The sequence below is a fragment of the Musca autumnalis genome, unplaced genomic scaffold, assembly GCF_047663935.1.
Source record: "Musca autumnalis isolate F117 unplaced genomic scaffold, ASM4766393v1 scaffold_2, whole genome shotgun sequence".
Lineage (NCBI taxonomy): Eukaryota > Metazoa > Arthropoda > Insecta > Diptera > Muscidae > Musca > Musca autumnalis.
In genome coordinates, this window is record NW_027411755.1 from 38201976 (window position 1) to 38228573 (window position 26598).

Consider the following 26598-nt stretch of genomic DNA (forward strand, 5'->3'; position numbering starts at 1 on the left):
ATTTTTCTCTACGCTTGAAAAATATTTTATTAAAAATGCACGCTTGAAAAATATTTTTTTTAATCCACGCTTGTAAAATAGTTTTTTTTAATCCACGCTTGTAAAATATTTTTTTTTAATCCACGCTTGTAAAATAGTTTTTTTTTAATCCACGCTTGTAACATAGTTTTTTTTAATCCACGCTTGAAAAATATTTTTTTTTTTAATCCACGCTTGAAAAATATTTTTAAAAATCCACGCTTGAAAAATATTTTTAAAAATCCACGCTTGAAAAATATTGTTAAAAATCCACGCTGGAAAAATATTTTTAAAAATCCACGCTTGTAAAATATTTTTTTTTTAATCCACGCTTGTAAAATAGTTTTTTTTTAATCCACGCTTGTAACATAGTTTTTTTTAATCCACGCTTGAAAAATATTTTTTTTTTAAATCCACGCTTGAAAAATATTGTTAAAAATCCACGCTTGAAAAATATTTTTAAAAATCCACGCTTGAAAAATATTTTTAAAAATCCACGCTGGAAAAATATTTTTAAAAATCCACGCTTGAAAAATATTTTTTTTTAAAATCCACGCTAGAGAAATATTTTTCTTAAAAATCCACACTTGAAAATATTTTTGTTAAAAATCCACGCTTGAAAAATATTTTTGTTAAAAATCACGCCTGAAAAAATTTTTTGTTAAAAATCTAAGCTTGAAAAATATTTTAAAAAATCTACGCTTGAAAATATTTTTAAAAATCCACATTTGAAAAATATTTTTTAAGAACTCCACGCTTGAAGTTTTTTTTAACAACCCAGGCCATAAATATAATTTTAAAAATACACGCTTGATTTTTTTTAAAAATCTAGGCTTAAAAATTAAGTTTTATAAAAATCGAATGCAATTAAAAAGCACGCTAAGAAGATATTGTTTAAAATACACTTTTAAAAAATCGAAAAAATCAAGCTTGAAAAATATTTTGTTTAAAAATCCACCGTAAAATTTTCGAAAAAAAATCCACTCTTAAAAATGTCAAAAACACGCTTAAAAAATCGAAAAAAAACGCTTTAAAAATTTCGAAATATTCTTAAAAAATCCACGCCTATTTTGGGTGATTGAAAAAAATATTGTTAATAAAAATCCACGCCTATTTTGGGTGATTGAAAAAAATATTGTTAATAAAAATCCACGCCTATTTTGGGTGATTGAAAAAAATATTGTTAATAAAAATCCACGCCTATTTTGGGTGATTGAAAAAAATATTGTTAATAAAAATCCACGCCTATTTTGGGTGATTGAAAAAAATATTGTTAATAAAAATCCACGCCCATACTGGGTGATTGGAAATATATTTTTCAAAAAATCCTAGCCTATTTTGGAGCTGAAAATATTTTCCAAAAAATCCACGCCTATATTGACTAATTGAAAAAATATTTTTAAAAAAAATCCACGTCTATATCGGGTGATTGAAAAAATATTCAAGCCTATATTGAGTGAGTGTGTGTTTTCCACGTGTCGTATAACTGCTGTCACAACTCATACGCCCTCCCAAACTTACCTTATACAATGAACTTTCAATCTCTGCTTGGTTAATATTCCGCTTCGTGGCACTCGTTGTAGTTGAGGGTGTTGAGCAACCCGTATCTGTTGAGGGTTTCTTGGGTAGCTGTTTAGATGGTGTACCTGGTTGTTGGGGAGTTGATGTGCCACTGGCCTGTTTAGTTTTATCCGAATCTGTGGAAGCAGCGCCTGCTGCAGCCACAGTTTCAGCAAATGTCCGAGTATGATCTTGAGTGGGGCTTAAGGCACCCCACATGTTGAAGCTTAATTTTGCCAGGCGCACCTGTTCGGCCACATATGGCAAGGCAGACTCACGTAGATTGCCAATAATTTGACGAGATATCAGCAGACCAGCCAATTGCTGAAGGGCAACAAAAAAGTGTATGAAATTGGAGAAAAGTGTAATTTTTGGGGAACTCACCTCTTTCAACTTCTCCTCATCTCTTAGATAAAACGCTATATAGAATAGCGATAGAAAAGAGTTAACAAATTGAAATAATGCCACCTTGGCTATTAAATGATTTTCATACTTTGATTGTAGGCGATAATTTTCTAGAGGAAGTAAACATAAGAAAATCGAAAAGTATGTATTAAAAATTAAAAAAAGTTGTTTTTGATGTTTCTTTTCCACTTGACTGGTTTTTTTCTTTTATGCACCTTTTACCTTACCTTTATCGTTTAACCAAACTGCCAATTTATAATATGCCTCATCCATAAGGGTTATGGCGCCAGCCAACAAAACCTTGGGTATTACACTTAAACAACAAAGGACACCAGTTTCGGGTAGTTTGGAATCCCACCAATCCTGTGAAGCAGAAGAGTAAAGAAAGAAACAAAAGAGATGAAAGAAGCTTAATACATGAAAATTAATTATGGTTAATAAAAGCTTATTAATACTTTAAGAATCTTTTTGAGGTTTCGTTTTCGTAGAGCGGTTTGAGTAAAATTTAGTTTGGAAATTAAATTTTCTGAAAATACTTTTATAAGTTTTGAAGAAAAATTAATTGGTTAAAAATTGATTAAAATAATATAAAGGGGGACTTGGTGGCGTATTAATGTGGTCACCACGTATACGCTTACAAAAATATACGCCTTTTTAGGTTATTTGGAAATATATTTTTATATATTATGTACTTAGAAAATATTAGGTACTTAGAAAAATATTATAAAATAATCCACACCTATGTTGGGTACTTAGAAAAATATTTTAAAATAATCCACGCCTATGTGAAGTACTTAGAAAAATATTTTAAAATAATCCACGCCTACGTAAGGTGCTTAGAAAAATATTTTAAAATAATCCACGCCTACGTAAGGTGCTTAGAAAAATATTTTAAAATAATCCACGCCTATGTGAAGTACTTAGAAAAATATTTTAAAATAATCCACGCCTATGTGAAGTACTTAGAAAAATATTTAAAGAAAATCCACGCCTATGTGAAGTACTTAGAAAAATATTTAAAGAAAATCCACGCCTATGTTAGGTACTTAGAAAAATATTTAAAAAAATCCACGCCTATTTTAGTTACTTAGAAAAATATTTTAAAAAATCCACGCCTATGTTAGTTACTTAGAAAAATATTTAAAAAAATCCACGTCTATGTTAGTTACTTAGAAAAATATTTAAAAAAATCCACGCCTATGTTAGTTACTTAGAAAAATATTTAAAAAAATCCACGCCTATGTTAGTTACTTAGAAAAATATTTAAAAAAATCCACGCCTATGTTAGTTACTTAGAAAAATATTTTAAAAAATCCACGCCTATGTTAGTTACTTAGAAAAATATTTAAAAAAATCCACGTCTATGTTAGTTACTTAGAAAAATATTTAAAAAAATCCACGTCTATGTTAGTTACTTAGAAAAATATTTAAAAAAATCCACGCCTATGTTAGTTACTTAGAAAAATATTTAAAAAAATCCACGCCTATTTTAGTTACTTAGAAAAATATTTTAAAAAATCCACGCCTATGTTAGTTACTTAGAAAAATATTTAAAAAAATCCACGTCTATGTTAGTTACTTGAAAAATATTTAAAAAAATCCACGCCTATGTTAGTTACTTGGAAAAATATTTAAAAAAATCCACGCCTATGTTAGTTACTTGGAAAAATATTTAAAAAAATCCACGCCTATGTTAGTTACTTGGAAAAATATTTAAAAAAATCCACGCCTATGTTAGTTACTTGGAAAAATATTTAAAAAAATCCACGCCTATGTTAGTTACTTGGAAAAATATTTAAAAAAATCCACGCCTATGTTAGTTACTTGGAAAAATATTTAAAAAAATCCACGCCTATGTTAGTTACTTGGAAAAATATTTAAAAAAATCCACGCCTATGTTAGTTACTTGGAAAAATATTTAAAAAAATCCACGCCTATGTTAGTTACTTGGAAAAATATTTAAAAAAATCCACGCCTATGTTAGTTACTTGGAAAAATATTTAAAAAAATCCACGCCTATGTTAGTTACTTGGAAAAATATTTAAAAAAATCCACGCCTATGTTAGTTACTTGGAAAAATATTTAAAAAAATCCACGCCTATGTTAGTTACTTGGAAAAATATTTAAAAAATCCACGCCTATGTTAGTTACTTGGAAAAATATTTAAAAAAATCCACGCCTATGTTAGTTACTTGGAAAAATATTTAAAAAAATCCACGCCTATGTTAGTTACTTGGAAAAATATTTAAAAAAATCCACGCCTATGTTAGTTACTTGGAAAAATATTTAAAAAAATCCACGCCTATGTTAGTTACTTGGAAAAATATTTAAAAAAATCCACGCCTATGTTAGTTACTTGGAAAAATATTTAAAAAAATCCACGCCTATGTTAGTTAATTGGAAAAATATTTAAAAAAATCCACGCCTATGTTAGTTAATTGGAAAAATATTTAAAAAAATCCACGCCTATGTTAGTTACTTGGAAAAATATTTAAAAAAATCCACGCCTATGTTAGTTACTTGGAAAAATATTTAAAAAATCCACGCCTATGTTAGTTACTTGGAAAAATATTTAAAAAAATCCACGCCTATGTTAGTTAATTGGAAAAATATTTAAAAAATCCACGCCTATGTTAGTTACTTAAAAAATTTTTAAAAAAATCCACGCCTATGCTAGTTAATTAGAAAAATATTCTTAAAAAATTCACGCCTATGTTAGTTACTTAGAAAAATATTTAAAAAAATCCACGCCTATGTTAGTTACTTAGAAAAGTATTTAAAAAATTGACGCCTATGTTAGTTACTTAGAAAAATATTTAAAAAAAATCCACGCCTATGTTAGTTACTTAGAAAAATATTTAAAAAAATCCACGCCTATGTCAGTTACTTAGAAAAGTATTTAAAAAATTTACGCCTAAGTTAGTTACTTAGAAAAATATTTAAAAAAATCCACGCCTATGTTAGTTACTTAGAAAAATATTTAAAAAAATCCACGCCTATGTTAGTTACTTAGAAAAATATTTAAAAAAATCCACGCCTATGTTAGTTACTTAGAAAAATATTTAAAAAAATCCACGCCTATGTTAGTTACTTAGAAAAATATTTAAAAAAATCCACGCCTATGTTAGTTACATAGAAAAATATTTAAAAAAATCCACGCCTATGTTAGTTACTTAGAAAAATATTTAAAAAAATCCACGCCTATGTTAGTTACTTAGAAAAATATTTAAAAAAATCCACGCCTATGTTAGTTACATAGAAAAATATTTAAAAAAATCCACGCCTATGTTAGTTACTTAGAAAAATATTTAAAAAAATCCACGCCTATGTTAGTTACTTAGAAAAATATTTAAAAAAATCCACGCCTATGTTAGTTACTTAGAAAAATATTTAAAAAAATCCACGCCTATGTTAGTTAATTAGAAAAATATTCTTAAAAAGAACCACGCCTATGTTAGTTACTTAGAAAAATATTTAAAACATTCCACGTTACTTAGAAAAATATTTAAAAAAATCCACGCCTATGTTAGTTAATTAGAAAAATATTCTTAAAAAGATCCACGCCTATGTTAGTTAATTAGAAAAATATTCTTAAAAAGAACCACGCCTATGTTAGTTACTTAAAAAAATATTTAAAAAATCCACGCCTATGTTAGTTACTTAGAAAAATATTTAAAAAAAAATCCACGCCTATGTTAGTTACTTAGAAAAATATTTAAAAAAATCCACGCCTATGTTAGTTACTTAGAAAAATATTTAAAAAAATCCACGCCTATATAAGGTGCTTAGAAAAATATTTAAAAAAATCCACGCCTATATTAGGTGCTTAGAAAAATATTTAAAAAAAAATCCACGCCTATATTAGGTGCTTAGAAAAATATTTAATAAAATCCACGCCTATATTAGGTGCTTAGAAAAATATTTAAAAAATCCACGCCTATATTAGGTGCTTAGAAAAATATTTTATCGTCACTACGTATACGCTCCGTGGCTACTATACTTAAATTATTTATAACAGCGATCAAAATCTTGAGCTCATTAGACTGGAATAACAAGTATTCAGATGGATGAACTCGCTGTATATATTTATACATTAGAGTGGGAATACCGTCCTCGGATTCCGTCTACCGCCCTTTACGTCCTTTGCATTTTGAACAAATATTTAAATATGATTAACGCACATTTATATCTCGCATTGTGTAAATCCACCAAAATGTTAATTCTTTGTTTGGTTTTATTTATCTTTGTTGCCAGTTGAATGTAAATACAGACGAGGCACTCCCCCTACCCCACTCCCCATAGCTCTATTACACCCTCTCCTCTAAGTATCCTCACACGAGCAATAATTATTTTCTTCATGTTACAAATGTAAAGAGCTTTGACCCTTTTATATACCACTGGGCCGAAACATTTGTGTTGTTAAAATTGTTGCTTTGTAAATAAATGAATAATAACAAAAGACCGCTGTTTGTTTATGGCGGTGATGTATACTTTTAGGCGTCTACGTGTGGTGGGGAATAACACTCAAGTCAATTATATGTCACAATGGATGGTTATAAAACAAAAAAAGAAAGATATACACAACATTGTATAAATGTGTGGAAAACACACATATAAACCCACATGCACGTACACCTACTCACACTTATACGATACAATTACCGTAGAGTAGCGAGCAGGAGAACCATAATCAACAGTTGATTTGCTTTAATTTTCATATCCACGCTTTATAGAGGAGGATATGAAAAAGAACCATAGAATGAGTCACAAAGTATTTTATGACAAGTCGTTTCACAATGTTCTATCAGTGTGACAGCGTGGTAAGTGGTGCGTGATTTCGACGCCACACAGGCTCATTTATGTGCATGGCTAAATAAAGCAACAACATTTTGCTTGCATTAATTTTTAAAGAGGTCACCCCCCGCCGCTGTCAGGGTGTTGCGATTTAATGGCTAAGAAACAAAATGATTGTAATTAAAAATAAAATGACAAAACTATTTGCATAAAATGTTTGAATGAGCATGTCAGAGATTATCGTTTTGTTAAACGTGGGTTATGATAGGCATAATTTAAATTAAAATTAAAATAAACTAAAAAAAATATATGTAAAAAATTTGTTTTTAAAAATATGTACGCCTATTTTTGTTACTTGAAAAAATATTCTTACAAAAATCCAACCCGAGGTTGTTTGTCAGATCCCCTACCGGAAGCATCACAAACGGCGGATAGGGGGAGGTGCATGGTCATACTAATCTGCCCTAAACAAGAAAAATCACTTGTGACATGACCAATCAGTAAAGGTACCTCTGCAGGCATATTCTGTAACTTTTATCGAATGAAAAATTGTTAAAATGAAATCGTTGTAAAACAAACAATGAGTAAAGTTGTTAAAAAGTTACTGAATGGGGGTGCTGGAAACCTTTGCTTTCCCCTAAAATAAAAAAGGCTATGGTGCAGAGCCTAAATAACCCAATGCGGGCGGGGACCTGTGATCTGCCTGTGAGTTCTAACTCCTCGTCATCAAGCGATTGAGAGCAAATATTTCCCGTAGATGTGAGTGCCTCGGCATCTATGGTCGAAGGTACGGTTACATACATACACCCTTAAGGAAAAGGGAGGAAGTGACAGGGAAGCTTATGGGGAGATTGAACTTGACCCAACCATCAGAGACTGGGAAGGACCCTGACTCCGAATCCGACAGCAATAACAAAATAAACACCACCGTTGGGTAAAATGCCAATTAAGAGGAGTCCCACAAAATGGTAGAAGAAGTAAGTGATAGGTATCGCAAAACTTACAACGAAAGGGGCGCAGTGGTCACGGGTCCAACGACGGAAATTTAAGAAGAACCAGGCGCGACGGCATGGAGGACAATGGGATGATCCAAAGGAGATCAATAATACTCCCTCCACTTCCAGGGAAGAGGCGAAGAGGATAATATCTCCTGAGGAACAGAACAACGCTAAACTTTGTAAGAAGAAAAAGAGCTTCCCACCATCAAATGTACAGAGCAAACCTATTCAAGACCAAAGCGGAGAAGGGTATCCAAAGTATCCACTGACAGAGGCCAACAAGGTGAGCTCGAACATGAAGAGGGTGAGCGCAACCGAAGAATCTTTTTTAAATATTTTTAAAAGTAACCAAAATAGGCGTGGATTTTTTGAAAAATATTTTTAAAATTTGCCAAAATAGGCGTGGATTTTTTGAAAAATATTTTTAAATTTAACCAAAATAGTCGTATATTTTTTGAAAAATATTTTTAAAAGTAACCAAAATGGCCGTGGATTTTTTGAAAAATATTTTTAAAAGTAAACAAAATAGGCGTGGATTGTTTGTAAAATATTTTTAAAAGTAACAATAATAGGCGTGGATTTTTTGAAAAATATTTTTAAAAGTAACCAAAACAGCCGTGGATTTTTTGAAAAATATCTTTAAAAATAACCAAAATGGGCGTGGATATTTTAAAAAATATTTTTAAAAATAACCAAAATGGGCGTGGATATTTTGAAAAATATTTTTAAAAGTAACCAAAATAGGGTTGAATTTTTTGTAAAATATTTTTAAAAGTAACCGAAATAGGCATGGATTTTCTGAATAATATTTTTAAAAATAACCAAAATAGACCTGGATTTTTTGAAAAATATTTTTAAAAGTAACCAAAAGAGGCGTGGATTATTGAAAAATATTTTTAAAATTAACCAAAACAGCCGTGGATTTTCTGAATAATATTTTTAAAAGTAACCAAAATAGACCTGGATTTTTTGAAAAATATTTTTAAAAGTAACCAAAAGAGGCGTGGATTATTGAAAAATATTTTTAAAATTAACCAAAATAGTCACAAATTTTTTTAAAAATATTTTTAAAAGTATCCAAAATGGCCGTGGATTTTTTGAAAAATATTTTTAAAAGTAAACAAAATAGGCGTGGATTTTTTGAAAAATATTTTTAAAAGTAACCAAAACAGCCGTGGATTTTTTGAAAAATATTTTTAAAAATAACCAAAATGGGCGTGGATATTTTGAAAAATATTTTTAAAAGTAACCAAAATAGACCTGGATTTTTTGAAAAATATTTTTAAAATTAACCAAAATAGTCGCAGATTTTTTTAAAAATATTTTTAAAAGTATCCAAAATGGCCGTGGATTTTTTGAAAAATATTTTTAAAAGTAAACAAAATAGGCGTGGATTTTTTGAAAAATATTTTTAAAAGTAACCAAAACAGCCGTGGATATTTTAAAAAATATTTTTAAAAATAACCAAAATGGGCGTGGATATTTTGAAAAATATTTTTAAAAGTAACCAAAATAGACCTGGATTTTTTGAAAAATATTTTTAAAAGTAACCAAAATAGTCGTAGTTTTTTTTTAAAAATATTTTTAAAAGTAACCAAAATAGACCTGGATTTTTTGAAAAATATTTTTAAAATTAACCAAAATAGTCGTTTTTTTTTTTAAAAATATTTTTAAAAGTAACCAAAATAGACCTGGATTTTTTGAAAAATATTTTTAAAAGTAACCAAAAGAGGCGTGGATTTTTGAAAAATATTTTTAAATGTAACGAAAATAGGAGACATTTTTTGAAAAATATTTTTAAAAGTAACCAAAATAGCCGTGGATTTTTTGAAAAATATTTTTAAAAGTAACCAAATAGACGTAGATTTTTTAAAGGATTTTTAAGGATATTTTTTCAAGCAAACACAATAGGCGTGGATTTTTTGAAAAATATTTTTGCAAGTAACACAAATTGGCGTGGATTTTTTGAAAAATATTTTTAAACGTAACCAAACTAAGCGTGGATTTTTTGAAAAATATTTTTTCTAGTAACCAAATATACATACCACCGATAAATAGTTGTATTCTATTAGCCCGCTTTTGGAAGGTCATAACTGGCTGGTCTTATGGGACTTAAATTGTCATCATGAGTTGTGACATTCGATCCTCGAAAATTTCCAGAGGGGTATTGTTCTGACTGAGCATATTGATGGCTCTATGTTTTGTCTGATCAATGAGGACGTCCCTACCAGATTAAACGGAAAATGTCCCAGTTCGCCAGATGTAACCATCGTGTCACCTGTTCTGACAAATGACGTCAGTTGACAACCCTCTGTCCTCGGTAATGTTCAGAGGGATATTTTGCTGGCTGAACAGATTGACGTTTTGTTCGGTCAATGAGGACGCCTCTGACAAATGACGTCACCTGGCAACCCTTCATTTCCCTTGGAACAGACCATCTCCCCATAATTGCCTCCATTAGCAGACCACCCGATTTATCACCTCTGAATGCTTTCGTCAATCATGGGAAAGCTTATTAGTTTGAGAGAGTTCACTTATCACCGATTCTGAGATCTTCCCAACCGGTCTGATGTTCGTGTTGCAGAGAGGACGTTTCGAGATATCATCACTGCTGCAGCCGCTGGCTATATACCTGCTGGTCACATACCCGAAGTGAGACCAAAATTCCCAAAAGAGGAATGCCAACCCTAGAGTCAGGAAGCTGATATTGGAAGTTAATAGGTTGTTCGGTGAGCATAAGCTCAACAAGTGGCTAAATCATCTGAAGAGTTGCAACATTGGAGGTGGAATAAGTGAATTGTGGGCAACGGTTAAGTTACATTCGAACCCTGGAAGGAGGGAAGATAGGTCCTCAGTCACGTTTGCCCACGTTACTCATACTGACCCGAAGAGATGCGCAAGTTATTTTAATGGAAAATTTGTTGAGTTACCCGTGATGGACAGATCAAAGAGAAGAGTACTACGTATCATTAGATTTCTTGCTGCCGAAGAGGAACCACCACAATTTACCATAGATGATGTGAGCGCAACCGAAGAATCTTTTGGAGTGGTCGGGGACTCAGAAAAGAAGTCCAGAATCTTCCAGAAGTGAAAGATGGCCCCAGAATCTGGAAATAGGGGGTCATATAATAATGCCAAGGTAGCCAGAAAAAACTGCAGACCCGCAGAGCATAGAAAAAACATTAGAAGGCCATCGAAAAAATGGTCAACGACAAAATATTGCAACACATACTGGTAGGAAGTGGACCTATAAAAATAGACAGCAGTGAGGTTAAGGTGGACCTCTTATTGTGCCAACCGCACGTGGTAAATTAAAGCTGGTAAAGAAGGATGAAATCCCTCACCTGAACAAAATGGCGATATACGTCAAGGGGTATGGACACAAACTGAAGATTTCTCAGAGGTCAGTCTGACAATGACAAAGATCATAACATCATATTACGTCTCAATCGGTACATGAATCGGTGGCAAGGTGGATGCAAAACTAAGCAGCCAGGATGTTAAACTACCATCACTTCATCAGCTATATCAGCATAACTATTTAGCCACGGGCAAAAACTTCTTCCTCGAGAGCACCTTGATTTTATAAGGGTCATGCAGCTCGCTGGGTGGACAGTCTTCTTCACTTCTCATCACAAAAATGTGGAAGTGAAAACTAAGAATAAAATGGAGTGGAGAACCCATGCTGGTGATCGGCAGCTGGATAGTTTTGTATGTATGGAAGAGTAAAACCTCAAAAGCCTTTGCTACGGGTGGCAAAAGCTATATCGGTCTCCACGATTAACCTTTGCTGGCTTCAGTAGAGAGACCACCCTGCCCATTTTCAGTCATCGGGAACGATGTGGGTGGCTAGCGACAGGTTGAAAACTTTGGTGAGGTACTCGACTCCCAGCACATCCAGCTGTTTCAGAATTACCATGGAGATTCGAATCAGGGCCCAATGCTTTGGAGGATTTAGCGTTCCTGATGACATGCACTACGTCTCGTCTTCGCCCTGCACCTCCCAGGGTACTCGACGAACTGTCAATTAATGTAACTTGTGCTACTTTTCAGTGTGCGTAACGTCGCCAAACGTGACTGAGGTCCTACCATCCTTCTTTCCAGAGTTCGATAGTGATTTAACTGTTGTCCACAATTCACTTATCCTGGTTCTAATGTTGCAACTCTTCAGATGATTTAGCCATTTGTTGCGCTTATGCTTACCAACAAAACTGTTAAATTTGACTCTAGGGATGGCTTGACGAAGTTCATAACGCTCATTTGCGTATCTTGTCGCCTCTGCTGGGAATTTTCGTCTCACTTCGGGTATGTGACCAGCAGGTATATAACCAGCGGCTGCAGCAGTGATGATATCTCGAAGCGTACTCTCTGCAACCCGAACTTTAGAAGGGTTGGGAAGATCTCCGAATCGGTGATTAGTGAACACTCTTAAACTAAGCTACTAAGCTTTCCCATGATTGAAGAAAGCATTCAGAGGTGATGAAATCGGGTGGTCTGCTAATGGAGGCAATTATGGGGAGGTGGTCAAATCTAAGAGAAATGACGGGTTACCAGGTGAAGTCATTTTTCAGACCAGGTGACGAGATGGTTACATCTGGCGAACTGTGACACTCTCCACAAATGCTGGTAGGGTCGTCCTCATGGATCAGGCAAAACGTAGAGCCATCAATCTGCTCAGCCAGCACTATATCCCTCTGAACATTACCGAGGACAGAGGGTTGCCAACTGACGTCATTTGTCAGACCAGGTGACACGATGGTTACAACTGGTGAACTGTGACATTTTCTGTTTATTCTGGTCAGGCAAATCGTAGAGTCATCAATCTGCTCAGCCAGAACTATCCCCTAGTTGATATTTCCGAAATGTCAAATGTCACAACTCATGATGAGAATTTAAGTCCCACAAGACCAGTCAGTTATGACCTTCGAAAAGCCTGCTAATGTTTTTTCGCCTATTTTGTGTTACGTGAAAAAAATATTGTTCAAAAAAACCACGCCTATTTGTGTTACGTGAAAAAAATATTTTTCAAAAAAACCACGTCTATTTGTGTTACGTGAAAAAAATATTTTTTAAAAAAACCACGCCTATTTGTGTTACGTGAAAAAAATATTTTTCAAAAAAACCACGTCTATTTGCGTTACGTGAAAAAAATATTTTTCAAAAAAACCACGCCTATTTGTGTTACGTGAAAAAAATATTTTTCAAAAAAACCACGCCTATTTGTGTAACGTGAAAAAAATATTTTTCAAAAAAACTACGCCTATTTGTGTTACGTGAAAAAATATTTTTCAAAAAAAAACACGCCTATATGTGTTACGTGAAAAAAATATTTTTCAAAAAATCCACGCCTATTTGTGTTACGTGAAAAAAAATATTTTTCAAAAAAAACCACGCCTATTTGTGTTAGGTGAAAAAAATATTTATCAAAAAATCCACGCCTATTTGTGTTACGTGAAAAAAATATTTTTCAAAAAAACCACGCCTATTTGTGTTACGTGAGTGTTACGTGAAAAAATATTTTTCAAAAAAACCACGCCTATTTGTGTTACGTGAGTGTTACGTGAAAAAAATATTTTTCAAAAAAACCACGCCTATTTGTGTTACGTGAAAAAAATATTTTTCAAAAAATCCACGCCTATTTGTGTTACGTGAAAAAAATATTTTTCAAAAAAACCACGCCTATTTGTGTTACGAGAAAAAAATATTTTTCAAAAAAAACACGCCTATTTGTGTTACGTGAAAAAAATATTTTTCAAAAAAACCACGCCTATTTGTGTTACGTGAAAAAAATATTTTTCAAAAAAACCACGCCTATTTGTGTTACGTGAAAAAAATATTTTTCAAAAAAACCACGCCTATTTGTGTTACGTGAAAAAAATATTTTTCAAAAAAAACACGCCTATTTGTGTTACGTGAAAAAAATATGTTTCAAAAAAAACACGCCTATTTGTGTTACGTGAAAAAAAATATTTTTCAAAAAAACCACGCCTATTTTGGTTACTTTTAAAAATATTTTTCAAAATCTCCACGCTCATTTTGGTTATTTTTAAAAATATTTTTAAAAAAATCCACGCCTATTTTGGTTACATTTAAAAATATTTTTCAAAAAAATCCACGCCTATTTGGGTTATTTTTAAAAATATTTTTCAAAAAATCCACGCTTATTTTGGTTGCTTCTAAAAATATTTTTCAAAAAATCCACGCCTATTTTGGTTACTTTTTAAAATATTTTTCCAAAATCCACGCCTATATAGTTTACTTTTAAAATTATTTGTCAAAAAATCCACGCCCTTTTTGGTTACTTTTAAAAATATTTTTCAAAAAACGCACGCCTGTTTTGGTTGCTTAAAAATACCCTTTAAAAAATCCACGTTTAATAGGATGCTTGAAAAAATATTCTTTAAAAATTCCACTTTAGAAAAATATTCCTAAAGCCCCAGAATTCCTAAATTCTTCTTATCTCCCCATTACATAACCCACATCCTTCTTTTCAAAAATTTAATTTATATTTTTCGGCAGTAGCAGTAACACCAACAACAAAACAGCATGATCCAAAACAACCATAAATAAGGCCAATGCATAACGATAATGAATACGCCCAAAAGGCGTTATCGAACAATAGCAATTTACGAGCGCACACTTGCTGTTCATAAGTAGCACAATATTACGCCAACAATAGTGTTATTGCGTGTCGTTTACACAAACACACTCACACATGTACATGCACTAAAATTCTCAAAAGTATATAAATCCTTGCAAAATGTAATTAGTTTACAACATTTTTATGAGAAGGTTGATAAGGGGAGGAGTGGGCAAAATATATGAAAATCTTTAAAGGATGTAGGAAAGTCTAAAAACTATAAGTTAAATATGTTAATTAAGCAAAGCAAAAGGTTTGATCTACAAAGAGAAATTAAAATATCTTGTTACGTAGTGAAAGTTAAGCGTATTAAGTTTTAGTTGGGGGAGGGAAGGTGGACAGAGACGATAAAGTTTCTTGCGATATTCACATGTTGAGGAAGATATGAATCTTGAAGGACATATTTAGGTTAATCGAAATTTTGTTGGCAAATGTATTAAATTTAAAAAATATTAAATTATTAAAAAATATTTTCAAAAAAATCCACGATACTTGAAAAATATTTTTAAACAATTCACGATTATTGAAAAATATGTCTTAAAAAATCCACGATTATTGAAAAATACTTTTTAAGAAATCCAAGATTAGTGGAAAATATTTTTTAAAAAATCTACGATTCTTGAAAAACATTTTTTAAAACATCCATGAATATTGAAAAATATTTCTTAAAAATCCACGATTATTAAAAAACACTTTTTAAAAAATTCAAAATTAATGAAGAATATTTCTTAAAAAATCCACTATTATTAAAAAATATTTTTTAGAAAATCTACGATCATTGAAAAATATTTTTTAAAAAATCCACGATTATTGAAAAATGTTTTTAGAAAATCCAAGATTAATGAAAAATATTTAAAAAAAAATCAACTATTATTGAAAAATATTTTTTAGAAAATCCAAGATTAATGGAAAATATTTTTTTAAAAAATTCACGATTATTGAAAAATATTTTTAAAAAATCCACGATTAATGAAACTTATTTTTTAAAAAATCCACCATTACTGAAAACGTTTTTGAAGAAATCCACGATTATTGAAAACATTTTTTTTAAATCAACGATTATTGCAAAATATTTTTTTAAAAAATCCATGATTATTTGAATATAATTTTCTTAAAAAATCCACGATTATTAAAAGATAGTTTTCTTTAAAAATTCACGAATATTTTTAATATACAATAAAAAATATTTTTTTAAAAAATCCACGATTATTGGCAAATATTTTTTTTTAAATCCATTGAAAAATATTTTTTAAAAAATCCATGATTATTGAAAAATATTTGTTTTAAAAATCCAAGATTATTGAAAAATATTTTTTAAAAAATCCACGATTATTGAAAAATATTTGTTTTAAAAATCCAAGATTATTGAAAAATATTTTTTTTAAAAAATCCACGATTATTTAAAATATATTTTTTTAAATTCACGATTATTGAAAAATATATTTTTCAAAAATCCACGATTATAGAAAAAATATATTTTTAAAAAATCTACGATTATTGAAAAATATGTTTTAAAAAATGCACGATTATTTAAAGAAACTTAAAAAAAATCCACGATTATTAAAAAATGTTTTTTTTTTTAATCCACGATCAATGAAAAATATTTTTTAAAAAATGTTATTATTAAAAAATGTTTTTTTTTAATCCACGATCAATGAAAAATATTTTTAAAAAAAAAATCTTTTAAAAAATCCACGATTATTGAAAAAATAATTTTTACAAAATCCACGATCATTGAAAAAATATTTTTTAAAAAATCGACAATTATTGAAAAAATATTTTTTAAAAAAACGACGATTATTGAAAAAATATTTTTTAAAAAATCGACGATTATTGAAAAAATATTTTTTAAAAAACCACGATTTTTGAAAAAATATTTTTTAAAAATCCACTATTATTGAAAAATATTTTTTTAAAAGTCAACGATTATTGAAAAAATATTTTTTACAAAATCCACGATTATTGAAAAAATATTTTTTACAAAATCCACGATTATTGAAAAAATATTTTTTAAAAATCCACGATTATTGAAAAAATATTTTTTAAAAAATCCACGACTAATGAAAAAATATTTTTTAAAAAATCCACCATTATTGAAAAAAAAATTTTTAAAGATCCATGATTTTTGAAAAAATATTTTTTAAAAATCCGCCATTACTGAAAAAATATTTTTTAAAAATCCACGATTATTGAAACAAAAAACATTTTTTAATAATCGTGGATTTTTTTTTTAAGTTTTTTTTAATAATCGTGCATTTTTTAAAACATATTTTTCAATAATCGTAGATTTTTTAAAAATATATTTTTTCTATAATCGTGGATTTTTGAAAAATATATTTTTCAATAATCGTGAATTTAAAAAAATATATTTTAAATAATCGTGGATTTTTTAAAAAAATATTTTTCAATAATCTTGGATTTTTAAAACAAATATTTTTCAATAATCGTGGATTTTTTAAAAAATATTTTTCAATAATCTTGGATTTTTAAAACAAATATTTTTCAATAATCATGGATTTTTTAAAAAATATTTTTCAATGGATTTAAAAAAAAATATTTTCCAATAATCGTGGATTTTTTAAAAAAATATTTTTTATTGTATATTAAAAATATTCGTGAATTTTTAAAGAAAACTATCTTTTAATAATCGTGGATTTTTTAAGAAAATTATATTCAAATAATCATGGATTTTTTAAAAAAATATTTTGCAATAATCGTTGATTTAAAAAAAAATGTTTTCAATAATCGTGGATTTCTTCAAAAACGTTTTCAGTAATGGTGGATTTTTTAAAAAATAAGTTTCATTAATCGTGGATTTTTTAAAAATATTTTTCAATAATCGTGAATTTTTTAAAAAAATATTTTCCATTAATCTTGGATTTTCTAAAAAATATTTTTCAATAATAGTTGATTTTTTTTAAATATTTTTCATTAATCTTGGATTTTCTAAAAACATTTTTCAATAATCGTGGATTTTTTAAAAAATATTTTTCAATGATCGTAGATTTTCTAAAAAATATTTTTTAATAATAGTGGATTTTTTAAGAAAGATTCTTCATTAATTTTGAATTTTTTAAAAAGTGTTTTTCAATAATCGTGAATTTTTAAGAAATATTTTTCAATATTCGTGGATGTTTTAAAAAATGTTTTTCAAGAATCGTGGATTTTTTAAAAAATATTTTCCACTAATCTTGGATTTTTTAAAAAGTATTTTTCAATAATCGTGGATTTTTTAAGAAATATTTTTCAATAATCGTGAATTGTTTAAAAAATATTTTTCAAGTATCGTGGATTTTTTTTGAAAATATTTTTTAATAATTTAATATTTTTTAAATTTAATACATTTGCCAACAAAATTTCGATTAACCTAAATATGTCCTTCAAGATACACATCTTCCTCAACATGTGAATACCGCAATAAACTTTTCCGTCTCTGCCCAACTTCCCTCCTCCAACTAAAAGTTAATACGCTTTACTTTCACTACATAACAAGACATTTTAATTTCTCTTTGTAGAGCAAACCTTTTGCTTTGCTTAAATAACATATTTAACTATTGAAAAAATATTTTTTAAAAAACCACGATTTTTGAAAAAATATTTTTTAAAAATCCACCATTATTGAAAAATATTTTTTTAAAAGTCAACGATTATTGAAAAAATATTTTTTACAAAATCCACGATTATTGAAAAAATATTTTTTACAAAATCCACGATTATTGAAAAAATATTTTTTAAAAAATCCACGATTATTGAAAAAATATTTTTTAAAAAATCCACGATTAATGAAAAAATATTTTTTAAAAAATCCACCATTATTGAAAAAAAATTTTTTAAAGATCCATGATTTTTGAAAAAATATTTTTTAAAAATCCGCCATTACTGAAAAAATATTTTTTAAAAATCCACGATTATTGAAAAATATTTTTTTAAAAATCAAAGATTATTTCAAAATTATTTTTTAAAAATCCGCCATTACTGAAAAAATATTTTTTAAAAATCCACGACGATTGAAAAATATTTTTTTAAAAATCAACCATTATTTCAAAATTATTTTTTAAAAATTCACGATTATTGAAAAAATATTTTTTTAAAAAATCAACGATTATTGATAAATATGCTTTTAAAAAGTCCACGATTATTGAAAAAATAATTTTTATAACATCCGAGATTATTGGAAAAATACTTTTTAAAAAATCCACTATTATTGAAAAAATATTTGTTACAAAATCCACGATTATTGAAAAAATATTTTTTAAAAATCCACCATTATTTAAAAATCAACAAATATAATTTTTTTTTTAATCCACGATTATTGAAAAATATTTTTTTAATAAAATCCACAATTATTGAAGAATGTTTTTTAAAAAATTGACGATTATTGAAAAAATATATGTTAAAAAATCCAAGAAAAAAAGAATATATTTTTTTAAAAATCCACGAGTATTGAAATAATTTTTTTAAAAATCCACGAGTATTGAAATAATTTTTTTAAAAATCCACGAGTAGTAAAATAATTATTTTAAAAATCCACGATTATTCAAAAATATTTTTTTAAAAAATCCGTGATTATTGAAAAATGGTTGTTTAAAAAATTTACGATTATTGACATATATTTTTAAAAATTATCGAATATTGAAAAATAATTTTTTTAAAGTCCACGATTATTGAAAAATATTTTTTAAAAAATCCACGAAAAAAAGAATATACTTTTTTAAAAATCCACGAGTATTGGAATAATTTTTTTAAAAATCCAAGAGTAGTAAAATAATTATTTTAAAAATCCACAATTATTCAAAAATATTTTTTAAAAAATCTACGATTCAAGAATATATTTTTTAAAAAATCCACCAGTATTGAAAAAAAAATTACAAATCCACGATTATTGAAAACTATTTTTTAAAACATCCACGATTATTGAAAAATATTTTTTAAATCCATTATTCAAAAACATATATTTTTTTAAAATCGACGATTTTTGAAAAATATTTTTTTTAAAAATCCACGACTTTCGAAAAAAATTTTAAATCCACGATTATTGAAATGAAATGTTTTTTAAAAGAATCCGCGACTATTGAAAAATATTTTTTTAAATATATATATTTTTTGAACAATTTTGGAAAATACGAGATTTGAAATCACATTAGCAGCAGAGGTTATGTGTGAAAGCATTAATATATGTTGGTGATTTGCACTTTTGTCTAATCCACCACCATCAACACACCCAAACATGTGTACTTTCTTCTCTCTTTCAGTTCTATTGAATTTAATTATTTATTTTGTTATAATTGAATTTAATTTGATATATTTTTTTCCAATTTCCTAAATTCCTCTGAACATGTCCGGGTCACATTTGTTAAATATGAAGCTACATATGTATGATTTTCCACAAGATTGTGTATACATATGTGGGTATATGTGTGGATATGTGTGTGTTTACAATAAATTCAATTTGTTCTCTGATGCCACTGTTTTTGTTGATATTCAATATCAATTTTCATTGGCAACAACCAACCAACAACAAGGCTAGAACCAATATTTTCATTTGCATTTATTTTAATAACTTTTGATTGTTTGGGTTCCATTGTGATACTAAATATACACAGGCAAAAATATACATGTATAAGTAAGATTTTTCATTCAACCATTTATGAGTAGTTTGCGAAATACTGTGCAGTAAAACATCGATATAAAGGTTCAGATTTTGTGACATATAACCTGTAGTATTTTTCTATTCCAACTGAAATAAATTTAAATGGCAAATATCTTTATACGGAACAAATAATCCACTTGCGACTAACTTCATTATAATAATTTTTCAATTCACTTTGCGAACGTCACACAAAATCTCCTTGGCGCCAAAAAGTATGCAAAGGTTTTTACCATATCACACGTTCAACTGCTACTAAAAAAGCATCATCCATTAATGTCAAAACCATTTATAAATTTAATAACAATAATGTTTATCCTTTCCCATACCACGAAAAAATAGCGACAAAATCCACAACACCAACAACCTTTGTCCTCAAAATAAATTTCACCCTAAACTGTCAAAGGCAGAACTCTACGTTTACAGCGCTTAAGTGTTATAAATTTAACAATTACCCCCAATAACCGACATGTCATTCATAGTTTTACAAATTAAAACACACAAACAACAACAAAAACTTAATATTCAACAGAATATTTAATTTAGCGGCTTTCGCAAAAACGACAGCCACAAAAGGTTGGCTTTTGTAGAAAAAGGGGGAAAGGGGCAATTGTTGTAAAGGTCACAGCAATGTAACAAGAAGTAACTGTTTTGTGTTGGTGACATACTGGACAATTTCAATTTATTTTAAAAATATTTTTTAAAAAATCCACGATTATTGAAAAAATATTTTTAAAAAAATCCACGATTATTGAAAAAATATTTTTAAAAAAAATCCACGATTATTGAAAAAATATTTTTAAAAAAACCCACGATTATTGAAAAAATATTTTTAAAAAAATCCACGATTATTGAAAAAATATTTTTAAAAAAATCCACGATTATTGAAAAAATATTTTTAAAAAAATCCACGATTATTGAAAAAATATTTTTTAAAAAATCCACGATTATTGGGAAAATATTTTTTAAAAAATTCACGATTATTGGGAAAATATTTTTTAAAAAATCCACGATTATTGAAAAAATATTTTTTAAAAAATCCACGAGTATTGAAAAAATATTTTTTAAAAAATCCACGATTATTGAAAAAATATTTTTTAAAAAATCCACGATTATTGAAAAAATATTTTTGAAAAAATCCACGATTATTGAAAAAATATTTTTAAAAAAATCCACGATTATTGAAAAAATATTTTTAAAAAAATCCACGATTATTGAAAAAATATTTTTTAAAAAATCCACGATTATTGAAAAAATATTTTTTAAAAAATCCACGATTATTGAAAAAATAATTTTAAAAAAATTCCACGATTATTGAAAAATATTTGTTAAAAAATTCCACGATTGTTGAAAATATATTTTTTAAAAAATCCACGATTATTGAAAATATATTTTTTAAAAAATCCACGATTATTGAAAATATATTTTTTAAAAAATCCACGATTATTGAAAATATATTTTTTAAAAAATCCACGATTATTGAAAATATATTTTTTAAAAAATCCACGATTATTGAAAATATATTTTTTAAAAAATCCACGATTATTGAAAATATATTTTTTAAAAAATCCACGATTATTGAAAAAATATTTTTAAAAAAATCCACGATTATTGAAAAAATATTTTTTAAAAAATCCACGATTATTGAAAAAATATTTTTTAAAAAATTCACGATTATTGAAAAAATATTTTTTAAAAAATCCACGATTATTGAAAAAATATTTTTTAAAAAATCCACGATTATTGAAAAATATTTTTTTTAAAATCCACGATTATTGAAAAATTCTTTCTTAAGAAACACGATTATTGAAAAAATATTTCTTAAAAAATCCACGATTATTGAAAAAATATTTTTTTTAAAATCCACGATTATTGAAAAATTCTTTCTTAAGAAACACGATTATTGAAAAAATATTTCTTAAAAAATCCACGATTATTGAAAAAATATTTTTTTTTAAATCCACGATTATTGAAAAATTCTTTCTTAAGAAACACGATTATTGAAAAAATATTTTTTAAAAAATCCACGATTATTGAAAAAATATTTTTTAAAAAATCCACGATTATTGAAAAAATATTTTTTAAAAAATCCACGATTATTAAAAAAATATTTTTTTTAAAAAATCCACGATTATTAAAAAAATATTTTTTTTAAAAAATCCACGATTATTGAAAAAATATTTTTTAAAAAATCCACGATTATTGAAAAAATATTTTTTAAAAAATCCACGATTATTGAAAAAATATTTTTTAAAAAATTCACGATTATTGAAAAAATATTTTTTAAAAAATCCACGATTATTGAAAAAATATTTTTTTTAAAATCCACGATTATTGAAAAATTCTTTCTTAAGAAACACGATTATTGAAAAAATATTTCTTAAAAAATCCACGATTATTGAAAAAATATTTTTTTTAAAATCCACGATTATTGAAAAATTCTTTCTTAAGAAACACGATTATTGAAAAAATATTTCTTAAAAAATCCACGATTATTGAAAAAATATTTTTTAAAAATCCACGATTATTGAAAAAATATTTTTTAAAAAATCCACGATTATTGAAAAAATATTTTTTAAAAATCCACGATTATTGAAAAAATATTTTTTAAAAAATCCACGATTATTGAAAAAAAAATCCACGATTATTGAAAAAATATTTTTTAAAAAATCCACGATTATTGAAAATATATTTTTTAAAAAATCCACGATCATTGAAAATATATTTTTTAAAAAATCCACGATTATTGAAAATATATTTTTTAAAAAATCCACGATTATTGGAAAAATATTTTTCAAAAATCAATGAATTTTGAAAAAAAAAATTTAAAAATCCACAATTATTGAAAGAATATTTTTCAAAATCCATCATTATTAAAAAAAATATTTTTTAAAAAATCCAAGATTATTGAAAAAATCTTTTTTAAAAAATCCACGATTATTGAAAATATATTTTTTAAAAAATCCACGATCATTGAAAACATATTTTTTAAAAAATCCACGATTATTGAAAATATATTTTTTTAAAAAATCCACGATTATTGAAAATATATTTTTTAAAAAATCCACGATTATTGGAAAAATATTTTTCAAAAATCAATGAATTTTGAAAAAAAAATTAAAAATCCACAATTATTGAAAGAATATTTTTCAAAATCCATCATTATTAAAAAAAATATTTTTTAAAAAATCCACTATTATTGAAAAAATATTTTTTAAAAAATCCACGATTATTGAAAAAATATTTTTTAAAAAATCCACGATTATTGAAAAAATATTTTTTAAAAAATCCACGATTATTGAAAAAATATTTTTTAAAAAATCCACGATTATTGAAAAAATATTTTTTAAAAAATCCACGATTATTGAAAAAATATTTTTTAAAAAATCCACGATTATTGAAAAAATATTTTTTAAAAAATCCACGATTATTGAAAAAATATTTTTTAAAAAATCCACGATTATTGAAAAAATATTTTTTAAAAAATCCACGATTATTGAAAAAATATTTTTTAAAAAATCCACGATTATTGAAAAAATATTTTTTAAAAAATCCACGATTATTGAAAAAATATTTTTTAAAAAATCCACGATTATTGAAAAAATATTTTTTAAAAAATCCACGATTATTGAAAAAATATTTTTTAAAAAATCCACGATTATTGAAAAAATATTTTTTAAAAAATCCACGATTATTGAAAAAATATTTTTTAAAAAATCCACGATTATTGAAAAAATATTTTTTAAAAAATCCACGATTATTGAAAAAATATTTTTTAAAAAATCCACGATTATTAAAAAAATATTTTTTTTAAAAAATCCACGATTATTAAAAAAATATTTTTTTTAAAAAATCCACGATTATTGAAAAAATATTTTTTAAAAAATCCACGATTATTGAAAAAATATTTTTTAAAAAATTCACGATTATTGGGAAAATATTTTTTAAAAAATCCAAGATTATTGAAAATATATTTTTTAAAAAATCCACGATTATTGGGAAAATATTTTTTAAAAAATCCACGATTATTGGGAAAATATTTTTTAAAAAATCCACGATTATTGGGAAAATATTTTTTAAAAAATCCACGATTATTGGGAAAATATTTTTTAAAAAATTCACGATTATTGGGAAAATATTTTTTAAAAAATCCACGATTATTGGGAAAATATTTTTTTAAAAAATCCACGATTATTGAACAAATATTTTTTAAAAAATTCACAATTATTGAAAAAATATTTTTTTAAAAAATCCACGATTATTGAACAAATATTTTTTAAAAAAATCACAATTATTGAAAAATATATTTTTAAAAAATCTACACTTGTTGAAAAATATTTTTATTGAAGAATATTTTATTAAAAATTTCGCGTTCTTTGAAAAATATTTTTTAAAAACTCCTCGTTTTTTCAAAAATATTTTTTAAAAATCCATTTTTATTGTTCAGAAGTTACTCAGAAGATTTGGTGATTTGTGGCGTATCATTGTTGTCAGTACTAATACGCCCATATTCTAATATATTTGCTCATATTAAAAAATCGTTTACCCTCTTTATATAATTTCCTTAGTTTGACAATAATTTTGTTGGATGATAATGATGTTATGATGATGATGTTAAACATAATTTAATGACAAACCATAATCATAAATTGATATTTAAATTATTACAAATGTTTACCACAAAAACCAACGTAAACTTATTTATATGTTTGTTTGTATATACAAATTAAATACAAACATAATTTAAAGAAATAAAATTGAATAATAATAACCTTGTGCAAATTATACATGCATTGAGCAATTCCACTATCGGGTATATTATTATTATCCAGCCAATCCTGTAAAAATAAAATATTGGATGATGATTAAAATGAATTTGAGTGGTTAACTATTTACGTATGTATATAATGTTGATAATAATTAAATTATTAATTAAAAAGATAAAATAAGAAAAAAATCCTAAAAATATAAAAAATGTAAGTTATTCCATTTTGCATTGTTCCACATTAATCACAAAAAAACTAATTAAAACAAATCGTGAAAAAAACTTTAAAAAACGAACACCACATTCCTTCCATCAAGAAAAAAGTATTGTTATGACACAAAAAAAAAAAAAACATCAAACCGGAAATAAAACAGTAAAGGAAATGCATAATAGAATGAAATAACAAAATAGTAATAACAATGAAAACAACAAGAAGAACAACAATGGTGTCAACATGAAGTGATAAAAATTTAAGTACAAAAACACACTCTCTTAAGAAGTAGAAAAATGCAAATGATTTGACAAAGTGTAAAATATGCAGAAAATAAAAGAGTAAAGGAGTGAATTTTTTTATAATGCCATGATGTTGATGGGTGATGGTGCAGTGAAAGGTGAGGGTATAATGAAGTGTCATGAAATGGGTGTTTTTTTTATTATTTTTTTACAAATAGAATTTAATGGAAAGTTTGCTATTTCACCATCAAAAAGTTTTTTGAACTTTTAATAAATTGAGTTTAAATTACTTTGAGTGTCAAATAGTTTAAAGCTGCTTTACATGTTAAAAGAATTTGTAAATTGTGGACCTGAAGCAAAGTGAGGACGAATTCTTCAGCATTCCGGTAGAGACATTCATACAAACAATGGGAATTGAAAATATGAATTAACACTGTAACATTGCTTGAGCTGATTGGGAGAAAAATTCTTCGAAAGATCTACGTGCTATTTTATATTTTATATTTTATATTTTATATTTTATATTTTATATTTTATATTTTATATTTTATATTTTATATTTTATATTTTATATTTTATATTTTATATTTTATATTTTATATTTTATATTTTATATTTTATATTTTATATTTTATATTTTATATTTTATATTTTATATTTTATATTTTATATTTTATATTTTATATTTTATATTTTATATTTTATATTTTATATTTTATATTTTATATTTTATATTTTATATTTTATATTTTATATTTTATATTTTATATTTTATATTTTATATTTTATATTTTATATTTTATATTTTATATTTTATATTTTATATTTTATATTTTATATTTTATATTTTATATTTTATATTTTATATTTTATATTTTATATTTTATATTTTATATTTTATATTTTATATTTTATATTTTATATTTTATATTTTATATTTTATATTTTATATTTTATATTTTATATTTTATATTTTATATTTTATATTTTATATTTTATATTTTATATTTTATATTTTATATTTTATATTTTATATTTTATATTTTATATTTTATATTTTATATTTTATATTTTATATTTTATATTTTATATTTTATATTTTATATTTTATATTTTATATTTTATATTTTATATTTTATATTTTATATTTTATATTTTATATTTTATATTTTATATTTTATATTTTATATTTTATATTTTATATTTTATATTTTATATTTTATATTTTATATTTTATATTTTATATTTTATATTTTATATTTTATATTTTATATTTTATATTTTATATTTTATATTTTATATTTTATATTTTATATTT

At 25.8% G+C, this 26598-nt stretch overlaps 1 protein-coding gene across 1 annotated transcript in view; it reads right to left on the reverse strand.

The window, feature by feature from the left end:
* The window catches only part of LOC141392219 (anoctamin-10-like), an 81930-nt gene that overhangs the window by 13229 nt on the left and 42103 nt on the right, over window positions 1–26598 (reverse strand). The window contains exons 6-9 of the mRNA XM_073965173.1: window positions 24835–24900; window positions 2211–2346; window positions 1963–2093; window positions 1540–1902 (exon numbers count right to left, since the gene is read on the reverse strand). Coding sequence (XP_073821274.1) covers window positions 1540–1902; window positions 1963–2093; window positions 2211–2346; window positions 24835–24900 — 696 coding nt within the window. The remainder of the gene's footprint in view (window positions 1–1539; window positions 1903–1962; window positions 2094–2210; window positions 2347–24834; window positions 24901–26598) is intronic.